Here is a 21,405-nt window from a genome sequence, read left to right as displayed (position 1 = left end):
GTTTTTGTAAAATCACAATTTTTTGGTGGTCAAATCTATCCTTTAAATTATTCCATAGGATAAGTGGGTCTTTAACAGTGAGGTATTCTATTTTTAACTCTTCCTCTAAATGATGTCGGATAAATATCACGGCTTTTGCGCGATCTTGCAGAGATGCAATATTTGTATCTAAAATAGCATTCCCCAAGTTCATTGCATCTAAATAGATTTCAACATCAAGAATCCATGATAGATAATTATTGCTTTTGATGTTAAGGGGAACAAAATTAACTTTGCATAGATTCGACATATGAATAAATTAACAATAATAAAGCGATTTAGAAAAACGAAATGTAAAAAAGAAAATAATACTGAGATAACAATATAATATTTTCACCCTTCGGGGGTTACTTAAATATGTTTCTTCAGGAACATTATTTTATTTTTCTCAATTTGTACTCTTTAGGAGTATTATTCCAATTTACAATATTAAATTAGGTAATAATTCATCATCTCTTCTAGAGATTAAATATATAGACAGAAATTTTAATTATAGAGCATCTCTTCTGGAGATTAGATATATAACCTCTTCAGGAAGACTATTTTACCATCTCTTTTGGAGATTGGTACTCTTTAAACTTTAAATATACATACATACATATATATATATATATATATATATATATGTGTGTGTGTGTGTGTGTGTGTGTGTGTGTGTGTGTGTGTGTGTGTGTCAGTTGGTTAGAAAATTAAATAAACATGTCAATAGGTTAGAGTCTCATGCTGATAACGTGTTATAAAAAGATGCAAATAATTAACACTAAAATAAATGAAGATGAAACCAAGATTTTACGTGGTTCGGATATACCTACTCCATGGGCGGATGGGATCAAACTCCACTATGTTAAAAGGAATAACAATATGTATTTAGCTTTGTACAAATATCTCACTTCCTCACCTTGTACAAAATATCTCACTTTCTCTTTTCTCTTCTACTTCTCTTTCTGTCTGAGTTTACCTTCTTCTCAGTCCGATCCTCTTTTTTATTTCTGCGCACACTCCTCTCCTCATTTGTACCTCCTTTTATAGTCGTTGAAGGAGCATGTGAGGACAATATTTATTTTGTCTTTGCTTCATTATTCAACGGAGCATGGAAGAGGTGGATGATTGATGGAGCAAGAGTGATGGGAGTAGTTGGAGGCATTTATTCTGGGGATGGGGACATTCACCATTTATTTCACAACAAATTCCATTATTATGTATTAAAGGTGCAATACACTCAAGAAAGACTTAACCATGGTGTCATGGTGTGACGCCCTGATTTTTCTGCCATTTTTTTTTTAATAATAAACAATAATAATCATCACTTATATATTCATATCAAATATCAACATCTCTATACAATATCTCTGATACCATATATCATCAAAACCCGACCCAAAGTGGGGTACTGGGTAATCAGTCCATCATATATATAGGTATACTTAACAGCAGAAGTCCATATGTATACACCATCCCAAATACAAATACCAGAGCACTAAACCATCACACATACACATATACATATCTATATATGTCCCTAAAATCTACCAAAAATACTCCAAGGGTTACAAAAAACACATCCCCAATTCAAAATACTTACCCTGACTACTAGGGTACTAGCTTCCTTCTATCTCAGAGCTCTTTCTACTCGTCTGTCCTGATTACCTTAAATGTTTAGATTTAAGGTGAGACACCTCTTAGTAAGACGGAATAAATTATTGACAGTGTGTGGCACATGAGGTTTGATATATTATACACATCCATTTAAATAAGTATATCAGCTGGAAAAAATATGCAGATATGTACTCATAATCATATATGTATGTAAAACATATTTTCAAAAGCTTTCATATCATTTTCCTAATCATATACATATATTTTCATTTTCACAAATCTTATTTATGTGCTTTCAAATCTCATATTACTCTTTCCTTTCTCATATCATACACATACTTTTCTTTTCTCATATTCATATACATACTTTCTCATTTCCCATAATCATATTCACGTTCTTTCATTTCTCATATTCCTACTCACATTCTCTTTCATTTCCCATATTCATATTCACATTCTTTAGCCTATGAGTGTCCACCAACATATAGCATGTCACGTCTATAACCCACGATTGTTCATTTCTCATATCAATTTTACATTCTTTCATTTCTTATATTCATATTCACATTTTCTAGCCTTTGGGTATCCACCAGCTTGTAGCACGACACGTCTGTAACCCACAGCTGTTCATTTTACTTTTCACTTTTCATAACACTTTCTAACTCATGAGCATCCACCAGTATATAATACACCTCGCATCTGTAGCTCACGGCTACCCTGAGGATATTCACATCGTCATGTATTCACCTCACATGACCGGGTTGTGCAGTCTGAAAGCTGAACCTAACTGCGGTTGGCCTACCCGATTAGATCAAAATAGGGAACGCGTCTGTAGTACGATTGGCCTGCCCAATCTTGGTCCAGACTCCAGGGGGCAATACAACCCTTCACTGGCCCAATCGACTGTCTCAACACACTCTGAACTAGACGTGTGGTTACACTAATACATATCTAGCAACGGTACCGTACTCTGTATACTATGGTCCATCAGGGTTCTCACTACCACATTTCTATATTCACATTTCATCATTTCTATAATTCTCATCATTTTTGTATCATTCTCATCATTTCTGTATAATTCTCATTTCATTATTTTTGCTTAACACATATCTGTGTATATATCTCATCTCATATTTGTATATATATCAATTTAACATTTTTGTATAAAATACCTCTATGTATAGCACATATCATTATTTTAGGATAAAACATATTTTTTATTTCTCATATCACCTTTTCAGTATAAAACATATATGTATTTCACATGTCATAATTTCCCAGCAAAACATATATGCTTTATTATCCTATATCATCGTATCTATACAAAACAATATTGGGTTTCTCATATCTTCAAATCTGAATAAAACATTTCAGTATGTATCATAATATCATTATTTCAGTTTCAACCACATTCCCAGTATAAATCTATTATTTCACATTTCTCTTACCACACAATTTTTATCTGATAATCATAATATAATAATCACAGGGAAGATATCCATATCATAGTTTTCAAAACTATATACTACATTCACATTTCACATACTTTAATCAATCATTTAATTTTCCAAAAACTACTTTTATAAATTAGTCCACTTACCTGACTTACTGAGAGGCCTGCTAAAATCTCTAATTCCACACCCGCGGCGTTCAGAGTTCAAAACCCTAAAATCACATTTTTCCCAATTTAATCAGCTCAACCCCAGAATAATAATCACATTCACATTTTCCAAGGCCCATATACTCCAAACAACCAATTAAACTGTAAAACAACTGATAATTTATCTCCCTTACCTTAGCTTTGGAGTGATACCTAAAATCCCCAAACCAACAATCTGCTCTGATGAACTTACTAAGGGTCGTTCCTAGGACCTCGTGGTAGTGTTTGATCATTGAATTGGGTTGTAATCGGAGTGAAATTGAAGAGAGAAGGGAGAGGATTTTGTCGGTTGAGAGAGAGAGAGAGAGAGAGAGAGAGAGATAGAGAGAGAGAGAGAGAAAGAGAGAGAGGTTTATTATTATTATTATTATTATTATTATTATTATTATTATTATTATTATTATTATTATTATTATTTTAATCAAATGAGTTGCAGGATCTCCTGTATTAAACACTGCCAGATGAAACCATCGATGATTTTCTAGCCTCCCACCAAATCGTCAACGGTTCGGTCTTTAACCAAACCATTAACTATTTTACCCATTTACCCGGTTGCGGTAACACATAATCGTCGACGGTTTTTCTGAGCTCCATGAAACCATCGACAGTTTGGTCTTTACCAAACCAAATTTCCTTCTTTCCTTTATTTTTCTTATTAATTTAATTTTTTGGATCTCTACACATAGGCTCTCCTGGCAGTTTGTGAGTTAATGGTTTGATTTGAAAGAGAACAATTTATTTCACTTCCTAAGACTGGCCTTGTCACTTCTAGTTTATGTATGGGATAGTTGACTTCTTTTATTTAGGCCACACAGAGACACCTTGACATGCTAAAATGTTTTGTTAAGTTTCATAAAAACACTTAGCTAGAAAAATAAAAATATACGATATATTGATCAGTGGTTTTTAGTAACTTATGGATCAAAGCTACGTGTGAGAGAGATGATTTTAACTTCTACCTTACCATTGATATAAAATACTAAGCCCACAGGATAGGACATAATTATTTACGTCCATCACAAATCAATAGCCTAATGAAATGATTGCTAAACAGTGAAACCATGTTGGGAGCAGAAACTATTGAATATTTTCTACATTACTTTGTTCATATGTACATCCCAATATATAATACGATTACCTATTCTAAACAAGGAAACAATTCCCTTACTGAATAATATCAAATCCCCCATATTTACCCACTTTCCTAATTTGTATATTATTTACAATGATACTCGGGATTGGGATTTTAACACTCCCCCTCAAGTTAGATCATAAATATTAATCATCTCCAACTTGCTAATAAGATCATCAAAGCTCTGTCATCCCAACCCTTTAGTGAGAATATCTGCAGTTTGTTCCTTGGTTGGTACATAAGTCATACATATAATTCCTTCTTCAATTTTCTCTTTGATGAAGTGTCTGTCTACTTCCACATGTTTAATCCTGTCGTGTTGAACTGGATTGAGAGAGATGCTGATAGCTGCCTTATTGTCACTGTAGAGTTTGATAGGAAAGTTCACTGGGACCTGTAATTCCTCCAAGAGTTTTTGCAACCACAATCCTTCACATATCCCTTGAGCGACTGCCTTGAATTCAGCTTCAGCGCTACTACGAGCCACCACATTCTGTTTTTTGCTTCTCCAAGTTACTAGGATTCCCCAAACGAATGTACAATAACCTGTGGTGGACCTTCTATCTTCCACTGATCCTGCCCAATCTGCATCTGTAAAGATCTCTACTTCCTTGCTTTCTCATTTCTTAAAGAAGAGTCCTTTTCTCGGGGATCCCTTGAGATATCTAAGGATCTTGTTGATTACGCGCCAAAACTGCGTAATTGGACGTTTAACCCGAGCTTTATGGTTTATATTTTTAATTAAATATCCAAATTTGTTCAATATTTTAATAAAGTGCCAAAATCATCATTCTTGAACTTTATTGCACTATTTATGAAGTTTTGGTATTTTTTTTGTCGCAGGAAAATTCCCGGGAATCAAAACCAACACCTATTTCTATTTCATACATAACTTTTCCGTCCAAGCTCCTATTAAGACGATTCAAATTTTTGGAGAAAGAGAAAAGGATTATCTACAACTTTTGTGTTTTGAGTTTTGTGAGATACAAGCTCCAGAAGAGTCAGATTTGCGATGAACAGAGAATGAAAAAAATGAAAAAATATAGCAATTCGGGTCAACTCCAATTGGGTCAAGTTGCCGGGTCGGGTCTCCTATCCGAGTCTAGGGCTTTCCCCCCTATCCTATTTAACCCTTCTCTTCCTCTTCCTGCGTAGACAGCCCCCAGGGCTCCCCATTCTCCTCTTCTCCTTCTTCTTCTCCTTCTCCTTCTTCTTCTTCTTCTTCTTCTTCTTCTTCTTCTTCTTCTTCTTCTTCTTCTTCTTCTTCTTCTTCTTTAGTTTGTTTTCTTTTTGTTCTTTTAAATTCTGCTTTGCTCTCTTTCTCTTTTCACTATTCTCTATTCTCCTTCCCTTTATCCCTCTCTCTCTCGCTCAAACCTCTTTTGCCCATTGTTGCCGCAGCACAAAAAGCTCCTTCTGCACTTTGTTGCTCTCTCCGGCGGCCGCCAACAACACCAGCAGATCCGTGAGCCACTCTCCCGCTGTTCCTTGCTCCATGCCACAGCCGCGAACCAACCCACACACAGCCGCAGCTGCTGCCACGGCTCCGTGGATTTGTTTCTCTGTCTCTCTCTTTTCCTTTCTTTCTTTCTTTTATTTACTTTTCTTTGAATCTTGGAATATTGAAGAAAGTTTAATTTTTTTTTTAATGTTATTGGAGTTTTCTTTCTTTTTGTTTAAGTTGAGTAATGTTGGGTATTTCATTATTGTTAAATTAATCTCTTTGTTTATCTAATTGATAGTTATTTTAATTTCGCATTCTTAATTAAATTCAGATATTTTTTTGTCGAAATTCGATTTAGTTAGGGTCTATGATTAGTAAAGGTTGTGTTTTTATTGTGTTCTGTTATTGTTTACGTTTTTTAAATTTCCATTGAATTCATGTTTGTATTTAAATTGTGAGTCTTGATTTGATCTCTTAATTGTGCTAAAGGTTCGATTTTTAGTAGGTTCGGTTTTTTTTTAGTATGTGTCTAGTTTAGTTTCCATTGTGTGTTTTTAATTCCATGTTCTAAGTTGCCATTTTTAATTAACGCGTGTCCCAGTGTTTCCTTAAGTAGACTAGGGTTTTCATTATTGTTATTTTAATTCCATGTATAAAGTTTCCATTTTTAGTTAGTATGATCTAGTGTTTCCTTAAGTAGACTAGGATTTTCATTATTGTTATTTAATTCCGTGCGTGATAGTTTTAGGACTTTAATTTGTGTTTTCATTTAAGTCTCCACAATCTTGAAAACCCGAATCTGAACTGAGTTCAGTACCTTTTTAATTTCGATTGGAAGAAAGTAAAATCTGAGATTAAAACGCATTCGCTGAGGAGACGATCTAGCCCTTGGGCTTAATATTACACGATAGAACTCCTATACTTGGGATAACTTCCAAGCTGCTCATTTTTCGAGTGAGTCACTTGTATACAGCATCTAAGTGAACTTCTTTTGGTGAATGCATGTGTTGACTTACTACGCTGACTACAAATGCAATATCTGGTCTAGTATGTGATAGGTAGATTAGTTTGCCAACCAATCTCTGATACCTCTCCTTTTCTACTGGTTTTCCACAGTCTTCAACCCTCTTTACTGTTCCATCGAGGTTTCACTGGGTTTGCATCCCAGCATGCCAGTTTCAACTAGGAGGTCAGTAACATACTTTAGCTGAGAAACACTAATTCCCCTTTTTGTTCTTGCCACTTCCATGCCCAAAAAATATCGCATCTGTCCCAAATCTTTAACTTCAAATTCAGTAGCCAGAACCTTCTTCAATCTCTCCATTTCTACAGATCATCACGAGTAAGGATTATATCATCAACATACACTATTAGAATTGTTCTTTTACCTCCTTCAGACTGTTGGAAGAACAGTGTATGGTATGATTGCCCTTGTCAATAACCTTGATTCTTTAGTACTTTTGCGAATCTGTCGAACCACACTCTAGGAGATTGTTTGAGGCCATATAAGGATTTCTTGAGTTTACACACTCTGTTTTCTTCACCTGTTTCACTGAATCCTAGTGGTATAGTCATGTATACTTCCTCTTCTAATTCTTCATTTAAGAAAACATTTTTAATATCAAGTTGTTGTAGTGGCCAATCTAAATTGGCTGCCAAGGACAAGAGAACCCGAACTGTATTTAAGTTTGCCACTAGTGCAAATGTTTCAGTATAGTCAATGTCGTAAGTCTGTATAAAACCTTTTGCAACAAGTCTGGCTTTATATCTTTCAACTGTTCCATCAGATTTATATTTCACTGTGAAGACCCATTTACAACCCACTGGCTTCTTCCCTTTCGGTAGATTTGTCAACTTCCAAGTTTCATTTTTTTCTAGGGCTCGCATTTCTTCCATGGCTACCTCTCTCCATTTCGGTATTTCTAGAGCTTCCTGAATGTTCTTTGGAATTTTCATCCTGTCAAGGTTAGAAACAAACGCACAATATCCTATAGACAAACTTTTATAAGACATGTATTTAGACCAAGGGTATTGAGTACATGACCTGGTTTGTTTTCTGATTGCAATAGGTAAATTGATATCATCAGGTGCAGGATTATCGGAGGAAGACTTAATTACCAGATTGGGATTGGGCATGGGCTCATGGTTATTCAAAGCCATCACCAGTTCCAATGCTCTTGGTGCCTCAGGCATGAGATTCTCCCTATCCTTTGTTTTCAGCTTTCTTGAGTAAACAAGTATGTTTGCGTCGTTTTGCTCTCCTGTATCTCCCCCTGAGGGTAAGTGTTCTGTTGTGTTTGGCAACTCAGTATGTAATGCAAAGGAAGGCTTGATAGATGGGTCAGGGAATGGAGTAATTAGAGAAAATGACGCAGATTCAGTAGTAAAGAGGTCAAAGAACCGATCTTCACTCCATTTCTCCCCCTGAAGAGAGGGCTTTGGGAAATAAGGAGTGGTTTCAAAGAAAATGACATCGAGACTCACGAACAGTCATTTTGAGACCGGATCATAGCATTTGTAGCCTTTCGGGTAGGCAAATAACCAAGGAAGACACATTTAATGGCACAAGGATCCAATTTATCGCGATGGTGTGCATGAACATAAACAAAAGCAGTACAACCAAAGATTTTCAGCAGGAAACTGGAGGGGAATCGAGAGGTAGGAAAGTGTTCCTGGAATTTATGAAGAGGGGTGACAAACGAAAGTGCTTGACTCGGCATTCGATTAATGAGATGTGTGGCTGTTAAGATGGCATCGCCCCAAAAATAATGTTTCATGTTGGTAGTAAACATTAATGCCCGGGCTACTTCAAGTATATGTCTATTTTTTTGTTCAGCAACCCTATTTTGTTGAGGGGTATCCACACAAGAACTTTGATGAACAATCCCATTATCTTGAAGATAAGTTCCCACGATAGTATTAAAATATTCCGTACCATTATCAGTACATAAAATCTGAATATAAGTCTGGAACTGTGTATGAATCATGGAATGGAAACTGATGAAAATTGAGCAGACTTCAGTTTTGTCTTTCAGTAAGTAGACCCAACAAAGGCGAGTATGGTCATCAATAAAGGTAACAAACCATTTTGTATTGGTGCGATTGAGGGAATGTGAGGGACCCCATCACTGTGAAACATAGTAAATGGACGAGATGGTTTGTATATGGATGATGGAAAAGAAATGCAACGATGTTTGGCAAGCTCGCATACTTCACATTGAAACTCAGAAGCCATTTTATTTGAACAAATAGAAGGAAACAAACGTTTTAAATATTGAAAATTGGGATGACCCATCCTTGAATGCCATAACAAAAGTTCACTATTTCTAAAAGTAGATGCAAAATCACAAACTGTAGTATTACATAGTTCACTCAAACTTGCCTCCTCAAAGTAGTAGAGTCCCTCATACGCTTTAGTAGTATCAATCATCTTCCCCGATGATAGGTCCTGAAAAGCATAATGAGAGGAAACAAATTTAGCAGAACAATTTAAGTCTTTCGTTAACTGACTGATGGATAACAGGTTGCAAGATAACTTGGGGACATGTAGGACTGATTGTAAAGTCAAAGAATCAAATATGCGAATACTTCCTTTTTCAGCAACTGGTGAGAGAGAGCCATCTGCAATTTTTACCCTCAAATTCCCGGCATATGGTGAGTAGGATGAAAAACATTGATAAGACCCAGTCATATGATCGGATGCACCCGAATCAATTATCTATGGAGATTTGTAACAGGATGTAGTATTTAAAGCTGACAGGTAATTACCTTGGTGAGCCAGGGAACTAGAGGAAGATTGACCCGATGTTTGAATTGACGAAATCATCTTATATAGCTGATCCAACTGTTCAGGACTGAATGCACTATTGGGAGAGGTATTGGTGTTTTCTCCTTGTAATCTTTCAGTTCATCCGTCAGTGCTAACCTTGTACCCACGATTTTTCTGGTATTGTCTTGGCTCCCAATCTGCTGGTTTTCCATGAGTCTCCCAGCTGGTATTTTTTAAATGTCCTATTTTTCGGCAATGTTCACACCATATTTTACCTTTTTGTGCTCGTTGACTAGGTCCCCCTGGGCCTTTTGATACAAGAGCTGAAGCATTCGACCCAGCATGTCCAGTGTGCCCATCTAATTTTTGGGCAGATACGGGTATGGGGAGGTCCAGCCCAGCAGGTTCATTTTGAGGCCTCAGCATCACACGCCTCCTGTTTTCCTCCCTCCTAACCTCTGTGAAGACCTCTCGGGTTGAAGAAAGAGGTCGCCAGCCAAGGATCCATCCCCTCACGTCGTCGAGCTCTCGGTTCAAGCCGACAAAGAACTTGAAGACCCTCTCGTTTTCGAGCCTCCTTCGATATCGTGTGCTGTCGCCGAAGCACTCCCACTCCTCGTCGATGCTCAGATCGAGCTCCTACTAGAGATGAGTCATCTCCATGAAATACTCGGTAACGCCTCTCTCACATTGCCTCATCTACCACAATCAAGTCTTGATCTTGAAGATTTGCGAGTAGCTTTCGACGTCGGAGTATGTCTCACGTACGGCTTCCCAGACCTCCTTCGCCGTTGGCAAGAACAAGTAGACTTTTCCGATTGATGGCTGCATCGAGTTGACGAGCCAAGCTGTGACCATGGAGTTTTCGAACCTCCATCTTTACAAAGCTACAACGTCGGTAGGGTCTAGTTTTCTCTGCTCAACGGTAAGATAACCTAGCTTCCCTTTTCCCTCAATCACCAATTTCATGGATTGGGCCCACTCACGGAAATTTTTTCCGTATAATTTTTCCAATGAGAGTAAAAAGGCTGTGTTATCTAGCCCATTCAAACCCCCAACGGATGTGGCCTCTGAGTCAGCGTTGAAACTTGCAGAAGAGGTAGAGCCTCTGCTGTTGGCCATTGTTTAGCTAAGGTTGAGAAACCCTAACTCTGATACCAGGAGAGCAAAAACTATTGAATATTTTCTACATTACTTTGTTCATATGTACATCCCAATATATAATACGATTACCTATTCTAAACAAGGAAACAATTCCCTTACTGAATAATATCAAATCCCCCATTTTTACCCACTTTCCTAATTTGTATATTATTTACAATGATACTCGGGATTGGGATTTTAACACATGTTGTGCAGTTTATGTACACTCTGCAACATGCAATGGTTGTTCAATAATGAAACCATGGTCGAGAGAGAATATTTTTTACATTGAACAGAACAAAGAGAATGCAAAGAATGCAATAAAGTTCCACACCTATGTTCTGCTACTCAGCATTTTGGTCCATAAAATCAAACATCACCAATCAAATATTTCACAGCCAATAATTCCAATTTGATCTTTCATTGCAGAAAGTTTATGTTACAAAAAAACAAATTATGGTATGTTCTAAAATCAAAGCTAAATAATTCCGTGAAGCCATCAGGGCGAAACTCTCAGAAAACTAACCTAAAAAATTTCTCAAAATGGTTATAACAATTGTAACTTCTGAAACAGATACAAAAACAAAAACAAAAACAAAAAGACATTTAGACATCTCAAAGATCCGATAACATTGCCGTGTGGTTCCTTAGCATTTAACTCGAAGTTTTATCCTCCAGAACAGATGCATTACAATCTCAATCAACGGTAAAGGATTTCAATGAGAACTCATTTCAATTTCTATTGTTTCTCGCAGAAGAAAAACACCCTTTTCCTTTTCTTTTCTTTTTTTTTTGTATAGATTCTAGTGGGTGCTTTTATAGTATAACATGCCAAGAGAACTGGTACAATTTCTACCATGCGTGGAACTGCCCTGAGTTCCCCCATCCACTATGATAAGAGTCCTGGAAAACAATTTAGAGGTATTGAGCCTGTATTCTCTCCCTATTCTCTTCCCACCACAACTTGGCATGCACCTCTCCAAATTTCTCACGGCTGCACAAAGGCAAGAAAAAAAAAATCATGCACTATTAACCGTAATAGGTAGGAAGAATCAGCAAAACATATCACAAGTCATGACTAACACCTAAAGGTGAATAAGAATTGGTAATGTAAAATATGTAAAATGCATAAAGCATGTGTTATGAAAATGTCAAATCAATGGCAGTGCAGATTATTCTCTCAAGCTATGAGATGAATCTACACATACTTTTGCCTTCAATAATATCAAAAAGGGGCTTCAGCCGATTCTATAACCACAATCCCAAATTAAGTTTTCGAAGGAAATGAAGCATTTAAGGAGCAATTTAATTACCTGAATCTAACACGCCGGAGCTCCCTAGTGCCATCAGCTAATTGTCTGATGGTAATGTACACTCCTGGCTCATCCTGCTCAACCCACTCAGTCTCCATGTCGCTGGCATTGCTTATAGAAACAGAAGCCTCGTCTCTAGATGAGGTTGTCGTCCGTGATGCATCCATAGAAGATGCTTCACCCTTTGGCCCACCTGCACCATAAGCACTTGACCCGGGGTAGTGTTGGCTTCCACCATGATCCATAGGGTCGCATGGGAAATACCCTTTACTGCCTGAGGGTTTGTAATGGTTTCTTGGGGTCCAATTGTGTGATGATGGTGCTATTGGGCTTTCCCTTGCAGAGCCAAACCTTGAGAAAGATGAATCTCTCTGCAGTTGAAGAGTAACAAGTTTGTTAGTAATGCATATTCAAGACATCGTGGCAATTTCAACATGAATGAAAGAAGATACAGAAAACACATTATCCATTGACAATATAAAATGCTCCTAGAAGTTTTGTTCATGCCAGGCTTCAGTTTGCTGCAAAATCTCTCTGGAAAAATGGAAAATTTACATGGTAAACACATGCACCACCAGTAAAAGTTTCCTAATTACTAGTCATTTTACCTATTTTTTCATCTGTTGTAAGGTGATATATTTTGGTTGGGTGTTTTATAATGAATGGCTGTTGTTGTAGCTGTGAAGCAAATTCTATCCAGTTGCACCATTCCCTAAACAAATGTAAAGGTAGGACATTCCAATGTGTTTTCTTAATAAACAAAGAATCATATTATACCAAGAGTGGAATAAGGTCTGAATTCTTATGCCCGTTTGTAATATTTGTATATATAGGAATTTAGGAAATGACATTTTTGACATCCATTGGAATTACACTAGTCCATTGTCTTTGTAGTACCTGAAAGGAAAAAAACACCATCCAAAAAATGCAGCCATTACAAAACTGGTTTCATCTCTAAACCACCCATTGGAGGATAAGCTGCAAGACTTCATCAAACGTTGCCAGCTTTCAAAATTTTTATGGCCATTTCTGGCTGATTCGCCCCCATCCATGATGATGGATTTGCACAAAATATTTGTACATTGTCACTGGCAAACCGAGCACATACTAGCATTTATCCATGGTCCTCTTCTTGAATTGCAGTTTTCACACCAAGTGCTTTGACCACTCACCATGAGCCACAGGGAATGACTCACAAATCAATATACCTACTGCAAAGAATTGTCACCTGAACTATCAATCCAAAAGAGGGTATACAGATTGGGGGATGTGTGGAGAGGATGGGGGGAGTGGGCATGCACTAGAGGCCTCGAACCAAAACCCATCCTGCCCCCCACCCTATCACCAGTCCAAGATCCTTAATAAAGGAATTTGTTGAGTGTCTGGTTTCTCATCTAAACCAAGAATTTCACATTCTTCTTACACTAGAGGGCCTAGGTCCTCCCCACATATTCATCGGGGTTGGACAGTACAGCAAAGCAGTTCAAGTGTCAGGCTTCCATGTTTGTCCAAAAGGACGATACTTAATGACTAAAGGTATTGAGTTGTGACTCATAAAAGGGTAGTCCACTTGAACTTTGGGTTATATATATACCCGTATGCATGGGGATATTACAACTTACAAGTCAAGGCATAATGATTTTATATTATTACATGAGCACATTTTAGGATATTCACAATATATAAATAACTGAGGTTTGAAATTCTAAGAGTGCGTTTGGTTGGGAAGTAGAGAGAAGAAAAAAGAAACTAATAACTGTTGGGATTATCCCACATCGGTTGTGGAAGGGGTTGGTGATCAATTATTAAGTGTGAGGGAAAGCCTCATCCCATGAGTTTGCTTTTGGGGTTGAGAAGGCCCAAGACCACCCAACACTAGTATCAGAGCCCATGGTTCAACATTCTTCCCGGGATGCCGGGCATGTGGCTGATTTGGAACCCGATATGTGAGGAAGAGATTGTTGGGATTATCCCACATCAGTTGTGGAAGGGGCTGGTGGATAGTTATTAAGTGTGAGGGAAAGTCTCACCCTATGAGTTAGCTTTTGGGGTTGAGAAGGCTCAAGACCACCCAACAATAACAAAGGAGAAGAGAAAGAAAACTATGTTCTCTCTTATACTTTTGGCTCTAGAGGAGAGTAAAGAATGTTTTTTACATTAAAAAAAATACAAATTGTTTTAGATTATCCAATTGCACAAGAAACCATTAAATGCAAAACAAACCTCAATGCACATTGAACTCCGTGATCAATGTACTTTCAATGGACATTTTTTTTTTTCTAGAATAGGCAAACCATAAAAAAAATGGAACAAGGTAAGGATTATGATTTTAGGAGTTCTTTTTGACAAGGGACGAGATTTTCATTTTGCTAAGTTATGAGTTGATTTCTCTCTCTTATTTTCTCTCCAACTCTGAAACCTCCCTTTTTTTTTTCTCTCTTCTTCCTCCTTCATTGGCTCTCTATACAAACCAAACATGAGAAACAGAGAGAACCATTTCTTTCCTGCATGTGCGCATATAACTAGTTGGCATATTCATTACTAAGGGAAAACATGAAAACCTATATCAAGCAAAACGAACTATACATGGCCTCACCATGGAATAATTACAACTCAAAACCAGCGATGCCCAGGTCCTAAAAGAGCTGAAAAATGCAGATACAACTAAGCAATTCTAACAATGAGGCAGAGAGAATAAGAAAGTAGCAGAAGGTTGGGGTTTACCTCGTCCTCAGACCTCGGGGGAGTGTGCAGTGCTTGCCGATTGAATCTCTGGACATTATAAAGTTCCATGATCCGGTCATAATTCTCACCCCACCACCGCTGAGCTTGCCATTTATTGAACATATCTCGGCTTCAAAATTTACAGGCCCATATAATGCCAATTTTATGTGAAATTTAACGCTCAATTTAGTACTTGTAAAATATGGAAAAAGGAAACACAATATATAACAAATTAATGAACAAAATACTATTTTAATACTATTACTCTCAATATTTTGATTATCAAAGCTGCATTTGGAACTTCAAAAACATTGGAAAAGAAAGGAAAATATGGAAAAAAAAATTCATATCTAATTTTGAAGGAAATAGAGAAAGAAAACAAGACATGTAAGAAATGAGTGAACAAAACTTTTACTTGACATGTAATAACCTTTTAATTTTATTAATTTTTAATCAAAATTAAATAAGCTTTTGTTCTTATTCATATTTGAGATGGAGAGAATAGGAAAAAAAGATTAATTTTTGCCTTACTATTTTCTTTTTCCTCTCTTTTACTCTCACAAGAACCCTTAATCCAGAAATGAGTTTACAAATTTTTATTTAACACTCCATTAACCTTTAATTCTTCTTTATTTTTAATTAAATTAAATAAGTTTTTATTATTAATCATATGTGAAATAAAGAGAATTAAGAAATACATTAACTTTTTCCTCATCTCCTTCTCTCACAAAAATCTTCAAACCAAACATTGAATATATGGATGAAAGACTGGTTAAAAGGTAATGGAATAGTACCTGAAGCGAATCCGTTTGAGATCATTGCCACCATTGGGAAGAGAGACAAAGGTGATGTGAACACCAGGCTCCACCTGGGCCATCCACTCCTTGGGCTCATCCTCATCCTCCAGCACCACATCACATGACTGGGCTGATATAGACTCCAGCCCACCGGGGGTCTGGTCTCCCCGGATTGCTCCGGAGAATCTGGAGTCGGGTCTGGAGCCCTGGTGGGCTGAGGTCGTGAAATCCCATGCGGGTGTCGAGCTGGAGCTCCCGGGCTGATAAAACGGATATGGTACCCCTTCAGAAATGGTGTCGAAGTCCGGGTATGGGCGCGACCCTTTCTTGTAGGTGCTGCTGCCAGCACTGGAGCCTCCAGTGCAGGGCTTGCACTGCTTATATGCACCCGAGAATTTCAATGCCATATCCTTTATCTGTTCCATCATTGATATTTATATAAAGATTATTACAAGAGGAAAGGAAAAGTAAATATGTGCTAAAATTAAATAAATGCATCTCCAGTGGCATTCCGGTTAGAAGCATGAATGTGGAATGCAATACTGTCACGTTTGGCCAGGTTCAGAATGCATTAGTTGGAATATTAAAGATTGCTGAAGAGAAAGATGAATTCAATATTAGATTCATTGGTTGAAACATTTTTGGGTGTGTGGAGGCAAATAAATGTGATATTTTCATGTCACATTTTGTCAAATAAAACGTTTTATTTTTAATTGAATGTATACGACAAGGAGAATTGTAATAATTTCATGTTCATTTTGTCAACTACAACAATTTATGTTCATATGAATACATAAGAAATGAAGAATTATAAAATAGATGATATTATCAAAACTCAAACAATAGTACTGACAATAACAACGTTTAGTAATAATAATAATTTGAAGGAATTTTGATATAGCATTGGCATTGCAGTATATGAAGCAAGATATGGACACATTCTACTTTAATGGATTTTCAAAAATTAGTGGGTTATCAGTTCAATTTTAGTTTTGCTACCTCAATAACCAAAACTAACAAAATTGAGACTGTTACATCATAAATATTATATATATATATATATATATATATAGTATTTTTCTTAAAAAAAATGGTTTCACACATAAACAAATTGTGATTTTTCTAAAACAGTTCTATTTTCATTTTTACATAGAAAATATATATTTAAAATTATTTGAATGAATTGGATTAACTCTTAAAAATTGGTCAAAATTATGAATTAGCATTTTCTGAGTAATGATTGGATAAAACCCAATGACCATGCTCACTCCGGCCCCTTCCCCAAACAGGGCTGTGCACTGTGAGGGTAAAGACTAAAGAGCAAAGAGGGGAAAGAGGGGAGGTTTTAACAGTACAAGTGTGAAATGAAATGACTCTAATTCTTCTCTTTACTTTATTTATGTTTTTCTGCAGCACCTGAAACGAAAGGGTGGATCTTCCTTCGCCTGTCACTACCCATCGACACCTCTTTTATATATATATATATATATATGAAAGTATTATTTATTTGAAATGTAGTTTTGCTTCTTTTGATGAAAACACCTTTAGAAGTGAGACAGTGGACGGACAAATATTCCATGGTGGGTCTCTCACTCTCTCTCTCTCAATTTGCGTCTTGTCTTTTCCTAAAGATCCTTCCCCTATCCCTCTTGGCTACCGTCTGCAACCAGGCGTCACTCCCTAGTTCCTATACCCCAAAACGACATCATATTCGTCCTTCCATTTATTTATTTTATTTTATTATTTTCAGAAAAATAAAGATAAATTAAGTTGAAGAAATTGTATTATATTATTACATTTCACTATTTGAAATTTAAAAATATTAATAACAGTTGATTTTTCAAAAAAATAATAAATAAATAAATAATGATGATAATGGGTTGAACTATCAAACCCGCCTAGCAAATGGGGAGATCCATATTGGGTCCACCCGAAAGAGCCAAGTACCATATTTAAATGGGAAGAACCATAGCGGGTACGCCGGACATCCGTCTCAACCGGGTCGGGTGATCCGGGTATTAAACATTCAAGTACCCTATAGAGGAATGGGTACTGCTGCATGAACAATTGAACATGAACCATGCATCGGTCAACCAAGTCAGTGTCTTGGGTTCCGTGAGTCATGGAAAGCTACCTAGAAGCCTACATTCCATGTGGAGGTGTGACCTGGCATGTTCTCCCTCCACGTGGCAATCATGCACCGCGACCGTACCAAGTGGATCGGTAGCTCCCCAACCCCTCGCCTCCCCCGGTCCGTCATGACTTAATTGACTCCAAAAATAAATAAATATATAAGAAAAGAAGAATTCGAAAGTGAGAAAAGAAAGAAAGATAGGGTGAGGGGAAGGTGTAGGGTAAGAACCTGGGCCGTCAGACTTTTGACGGATTCCTTCGTACTTGGAGTGCCACGCGAGCCTTCCTCCTCTCTCTCCTCCCTCTGCTTCGAACACGTTATGCATGTTAACATCTTCCTCCGCTTCCTTTATTCGTATATTTTTACCTTTTTACCCCTGTCCCCTGTTCCATATAAACAAAATACCCACATTTAGGTTAATTTAATAATAATTAATGCTGATCTTTTTAATATTTATTAAATCATTCCATTCTTCTCTGCTGTTACAGAATACAAAAATTTTAATTCCTAACGGCTGGGTATCAGCAGGGGTAGATTTGGTAAACCGATCAGACTTGACAACATTCTTCGTGCCCTCTGGCCTCTGGGGGGTCTGAAGAGAAAATCTTGGATGAACTCTATATCCCAATGAGATTTTAAAGTAATTTTTTTAAAGAAAAAATAAACAGCTGAAAAATAAACAGCTGTATTGGGTTGGTATAGACAAAACTAGGATGGCCCACAAACCCATTTTTCTGCAAACGTGGCAAACCCCCTGATTGGTTCGAGAGAAAACAAAGGAAAATGGGGAGGAAAATTAAAAAGAAAAGAATAAAAAAAAGCCCCCAAATAAAACAAGAAACGCCATGGCCGAGAGAGTCTGCGACTGCTAGTGAGTAAACACTAAAATAAGTAAATAAACTTAATTTAGCAATTCAAAAAGTCCAATGGATCCCCAAATTCCCTCGCGGGCTCTGTTTTTTCCCGGAGAGAGAGAGAGAGAGAGAGAAGGGACAGAGGAGCTCGGGATCAGAGAGCATACATAAAAATATTTTAAAAAGAGGAATCAATAATTGAAGGTTTTTTTTTTTTTGGGTTGGGGGGGGGGGGGGGGGGGGGGAAGGGGAGGAGGGAAATGGGGTTGTGGGTCTAATTGGGATTTGGGGGGGTAGAGAACAGAGTAGGGTGCCCCCTGCCTGCTTTAAGGTACAGAGACGAATAAACAATCTGATTGTGCAAGCCGAAGTTTCTGACGGACTTATTTACTAATACTAAATGGGTCGCTTTTTCTTTTTGCTTAGAATCACATCACTCTGCCCTCTTCAAGAAAAACCCCAAAAGCAAAGGGTTTGTGAGAGAGAGAGAGAGAGAGAGAGTAGAATAGAATAGAATAGAATCCCTTTTCTCGCAGGCTAGCTGAGACGATGGACCAGCAATAGCATAGCTTTAGAGAAGAAATGTGTTTTTATGTCGAGGGTTGAAAGCGGTAGATGAATGAAGCATAGAGACAACCGGAATTCCAGTGTATACTCTGTATCATACAAATAACTATTGCATTATTATTGTTATTGTTATTTTATACCATTCGAAAACGACTCACCCGGGAGAAGAACTGACTCTGTTTTGTTTCTTCTGTATCTTCTCTGCCTGTTATTCCCCTCCCTTTCTCTTTCCCTCTTTTTCTTTTTCTTTTTCTTTTTCTCCAAACGCCGCTCCCAGACAAATCTCCAGGCTTCCCGTCTCAGATTCCTTTTCTGGGGAGCTTACGCTGCCGAACCCAACTGAAAAAAAATCAGAGAATCAGAACATGTCACCTCTCTCTCTCTCTCTCTCTCTCTCTCTCTCTCTCTCTCTCCCATTAATGTACATTTCCACGATGCAGAAATTAAACTCGCAAAGTCTGATTTAAGCAAATAATAGAAAACATTAATGAACCATTGGCGAAAAAACAAAAGAAAAATATTAAAACAGATTAGCAATTTAACAATCTCCAAGATCCACAATGCATTTCAAACCAGAATCGCCGAAAAACAGAGCAAAATCTAAATCAAGATGATTTTAAACCACACACACACACACAGAGATTGATATGCAATGCGAAGCTTTCTGGGTTTTTAGATTCTTCACCTTCTTCAATCAATCTCTCTGAAACGAGTTCAAACTTCAAAACCCGCGAGATTGATCAAAAACCCAAATGGCAAATCGAATCAAAAACTGCATAAAAATCATAGAATCCCTCTTTCGATCGATCTTCTCCGGCTACGCGAACTCCAAAGACATTCCCAAACTAGCGAAGCAATCGCTTCACCGTCAAAAACTCAGAAACCGAGGGATTGATTGAATTAGCTCGGAAGAATCAACTCCCAGCTATCTTCCCCCTTAATTGAGCTCCAAAATTCTGCAGAAGCACATGCCAAAAATTTAATCCTTGCCCTTATATAACGGTTAGGGGCAGGGCAGGGCAGAGATTCTCCTTTCGTTTCCAAGTTTGCCCACACGCCTTGGGTACGCAACTACGCATTCCCATAAAAAGGGCAGTGATCCTATTTCATTTCCAATTTTGCCATTATTATAATTTCATAATCTCATTACAGTCCCTAACGGCATTTCTACTCGCAAATGATTTTCGAATAATTAGTTAATTTATTAATTAGGTTGTATGTGAGTAATATAAAATGAAAATAATAAAAAATATTTCATTTATTTTGAAATTATTATATTCTTACACTTAGTATTTTAATTTTTATATTTTCACGAATTAATTAAAGTGTAAATGCTCAAATAATCTTGAAATTTTCATATAATTTTATTTTTAAAATTAACTGAAATATAATATTTAACAATATTAATTAGTAGAATCTTTCTTTAAATCATATTTTTAAAACAAGATCTAACTTGTGGAAATGAATTTGTAGAAAAATATGGAATTTACAATTAAATTACCTTATCTTTATGTTTTCGAATTGAGAAATGAGTAATTAAAGCTTTCTTATTTTTTTTAGTTCTTTTTCTAAATTTTTTAAAAATCTAAATAATATAAATTAATAAGTTGCATGAGATAAGTTCTGCCAGCGCGACTTGGGTGCTAAACTCAAAGCTCTCCTGCCTAAAATATTAGGATTTGAGCCTTAAGGGTCGCAATTTTGCATTATTTAAGGGGAGAAAAGATAGAGGGGTAAACCCATTTATCTCATAGTTTTAAAAAAAAAATTACATGAAATAATATTTTATGATGAAAATTAGTTTCGGTTAAATTTTTATTCTATAGACCTTTATATAAGTGCAAATTCAATATTTTAAAAGACGAATAAATAAATTTCAAAAGAAATAAGAGAGGCTTGTTTGTAAATTTCAAAAAGAAAAAAAAATTGTAAAAAGCTAATAATGTTATGTAATATAATATTTTAAAATATTATAATATCTAGGACACTGATACTAATTGTATAATACAAAAAAATATATATATATATATATATATATATATATATATATATATGCTAATAAATTAGGCAAGTTGAATTTAAGTCAAAAAGTAAGATAATTAATTAATACAATATCTATTGCAAGATGATAAGAATTTATATGAAACTAATTATTATTTTTTTATTATTTCTTAAGCTTGGTGTGCATTAAAAAATAATTAATTTTGAATTTGGTAAGATAGTTTTTAAAGAC

General features: G+C 36.5%; 1 protein-coding gene across 2 annotated transcripts; it reads right to left on the bottom strand.

Annotated features, from left to right (window-relative positions):
- Positions 1-11,188: 11,188 nt before the first annotated feature.
- On the bottom strand, positions 11,189-20,228 carry LOC131155013 (protein BREVIS RADIX-like). Of its 2 annotated transcripts, XM_058107888.1 has the most exons (7): positions 19,858-20,228; positions 19,331-19,511; positions 17,980-18,134; positions 15,615-16,033; positions 14,821-14,950; positions 12,097-12,467; positions 11,189-11,777 (listed from the first exon to the last, which is right to left on the bottom strand). In XM_058107888.1, the coding sequence occupies exons 3-7, from the start codon at positions 18,082-18,084 to the stop codon at positions 11,699-11,701; spliced, it is 1,104 nt and encodes a 367-aa protein (XP_057963871.1). In that variant the 5' UTR covers positions 18,085-18,134; positions 19,331-19,511; positions 19,858-20,228; the 3' UTR covers positions 11,189-11,698. The 2 variants fall into 2 exon arrangements, with proteins under 2 accessions (XP_057963871.1, XP_057963872.1); XM_058107889.1 differs by lacking the exons at positions 17,980-18,134; positions 19,331-19,511; positions 19,858-20,228 and adding an exon at positions 17,752-17,885.
- Between the last annotated feature and the right edge of the window lie 1,177 nt (positions 20,229-21,405).

Source organism: Malania oleifera, chromosome 5 (genome assembly GCF_029873635.1).
Source record: "Malania oleifera isolate guangnan ecotype guangnan chromosome 5, ASM2987363v1, whole genome shotgun sequence".
Classification (NCBI taxonomy): Eukaryota; Viridiplantae; Streptophyta; class Magnoliopsida; order Santalales; family Ximeniaceae; genus Malania; species Malania oleifera.
The sequence above is the reverse complement of the archived record's forward strand: the minus strand, read 5'-3'. Positions and strand labels throughout refer to the sequence as shown.

Bases quoted from the DNA above. Each gene is read 5' to 3' on its own strand.
- LOC131155013 (XM_058107888.1), bottom strand. From the start codon at position 18,084: ATGTTAACATGCATAACGTGTTCGAAGCAGAGGGAGGAGAGAGAGGAG. The intron at 16,034-17,979 runs GTTCTTACCCTA...ATGATGGAACAG, and splicing joins TCAAAAGTCTGACGGCCCAG to ATAAAGGATATGGCATTGAA. The intron at 12,468-14,820 runs GTAAACCCCAAC...CTTCAACTGCAG, and splicing joins CCCCGAGGTCTGAGGACGAG to AGAGATTCATCTTTCTCAAG.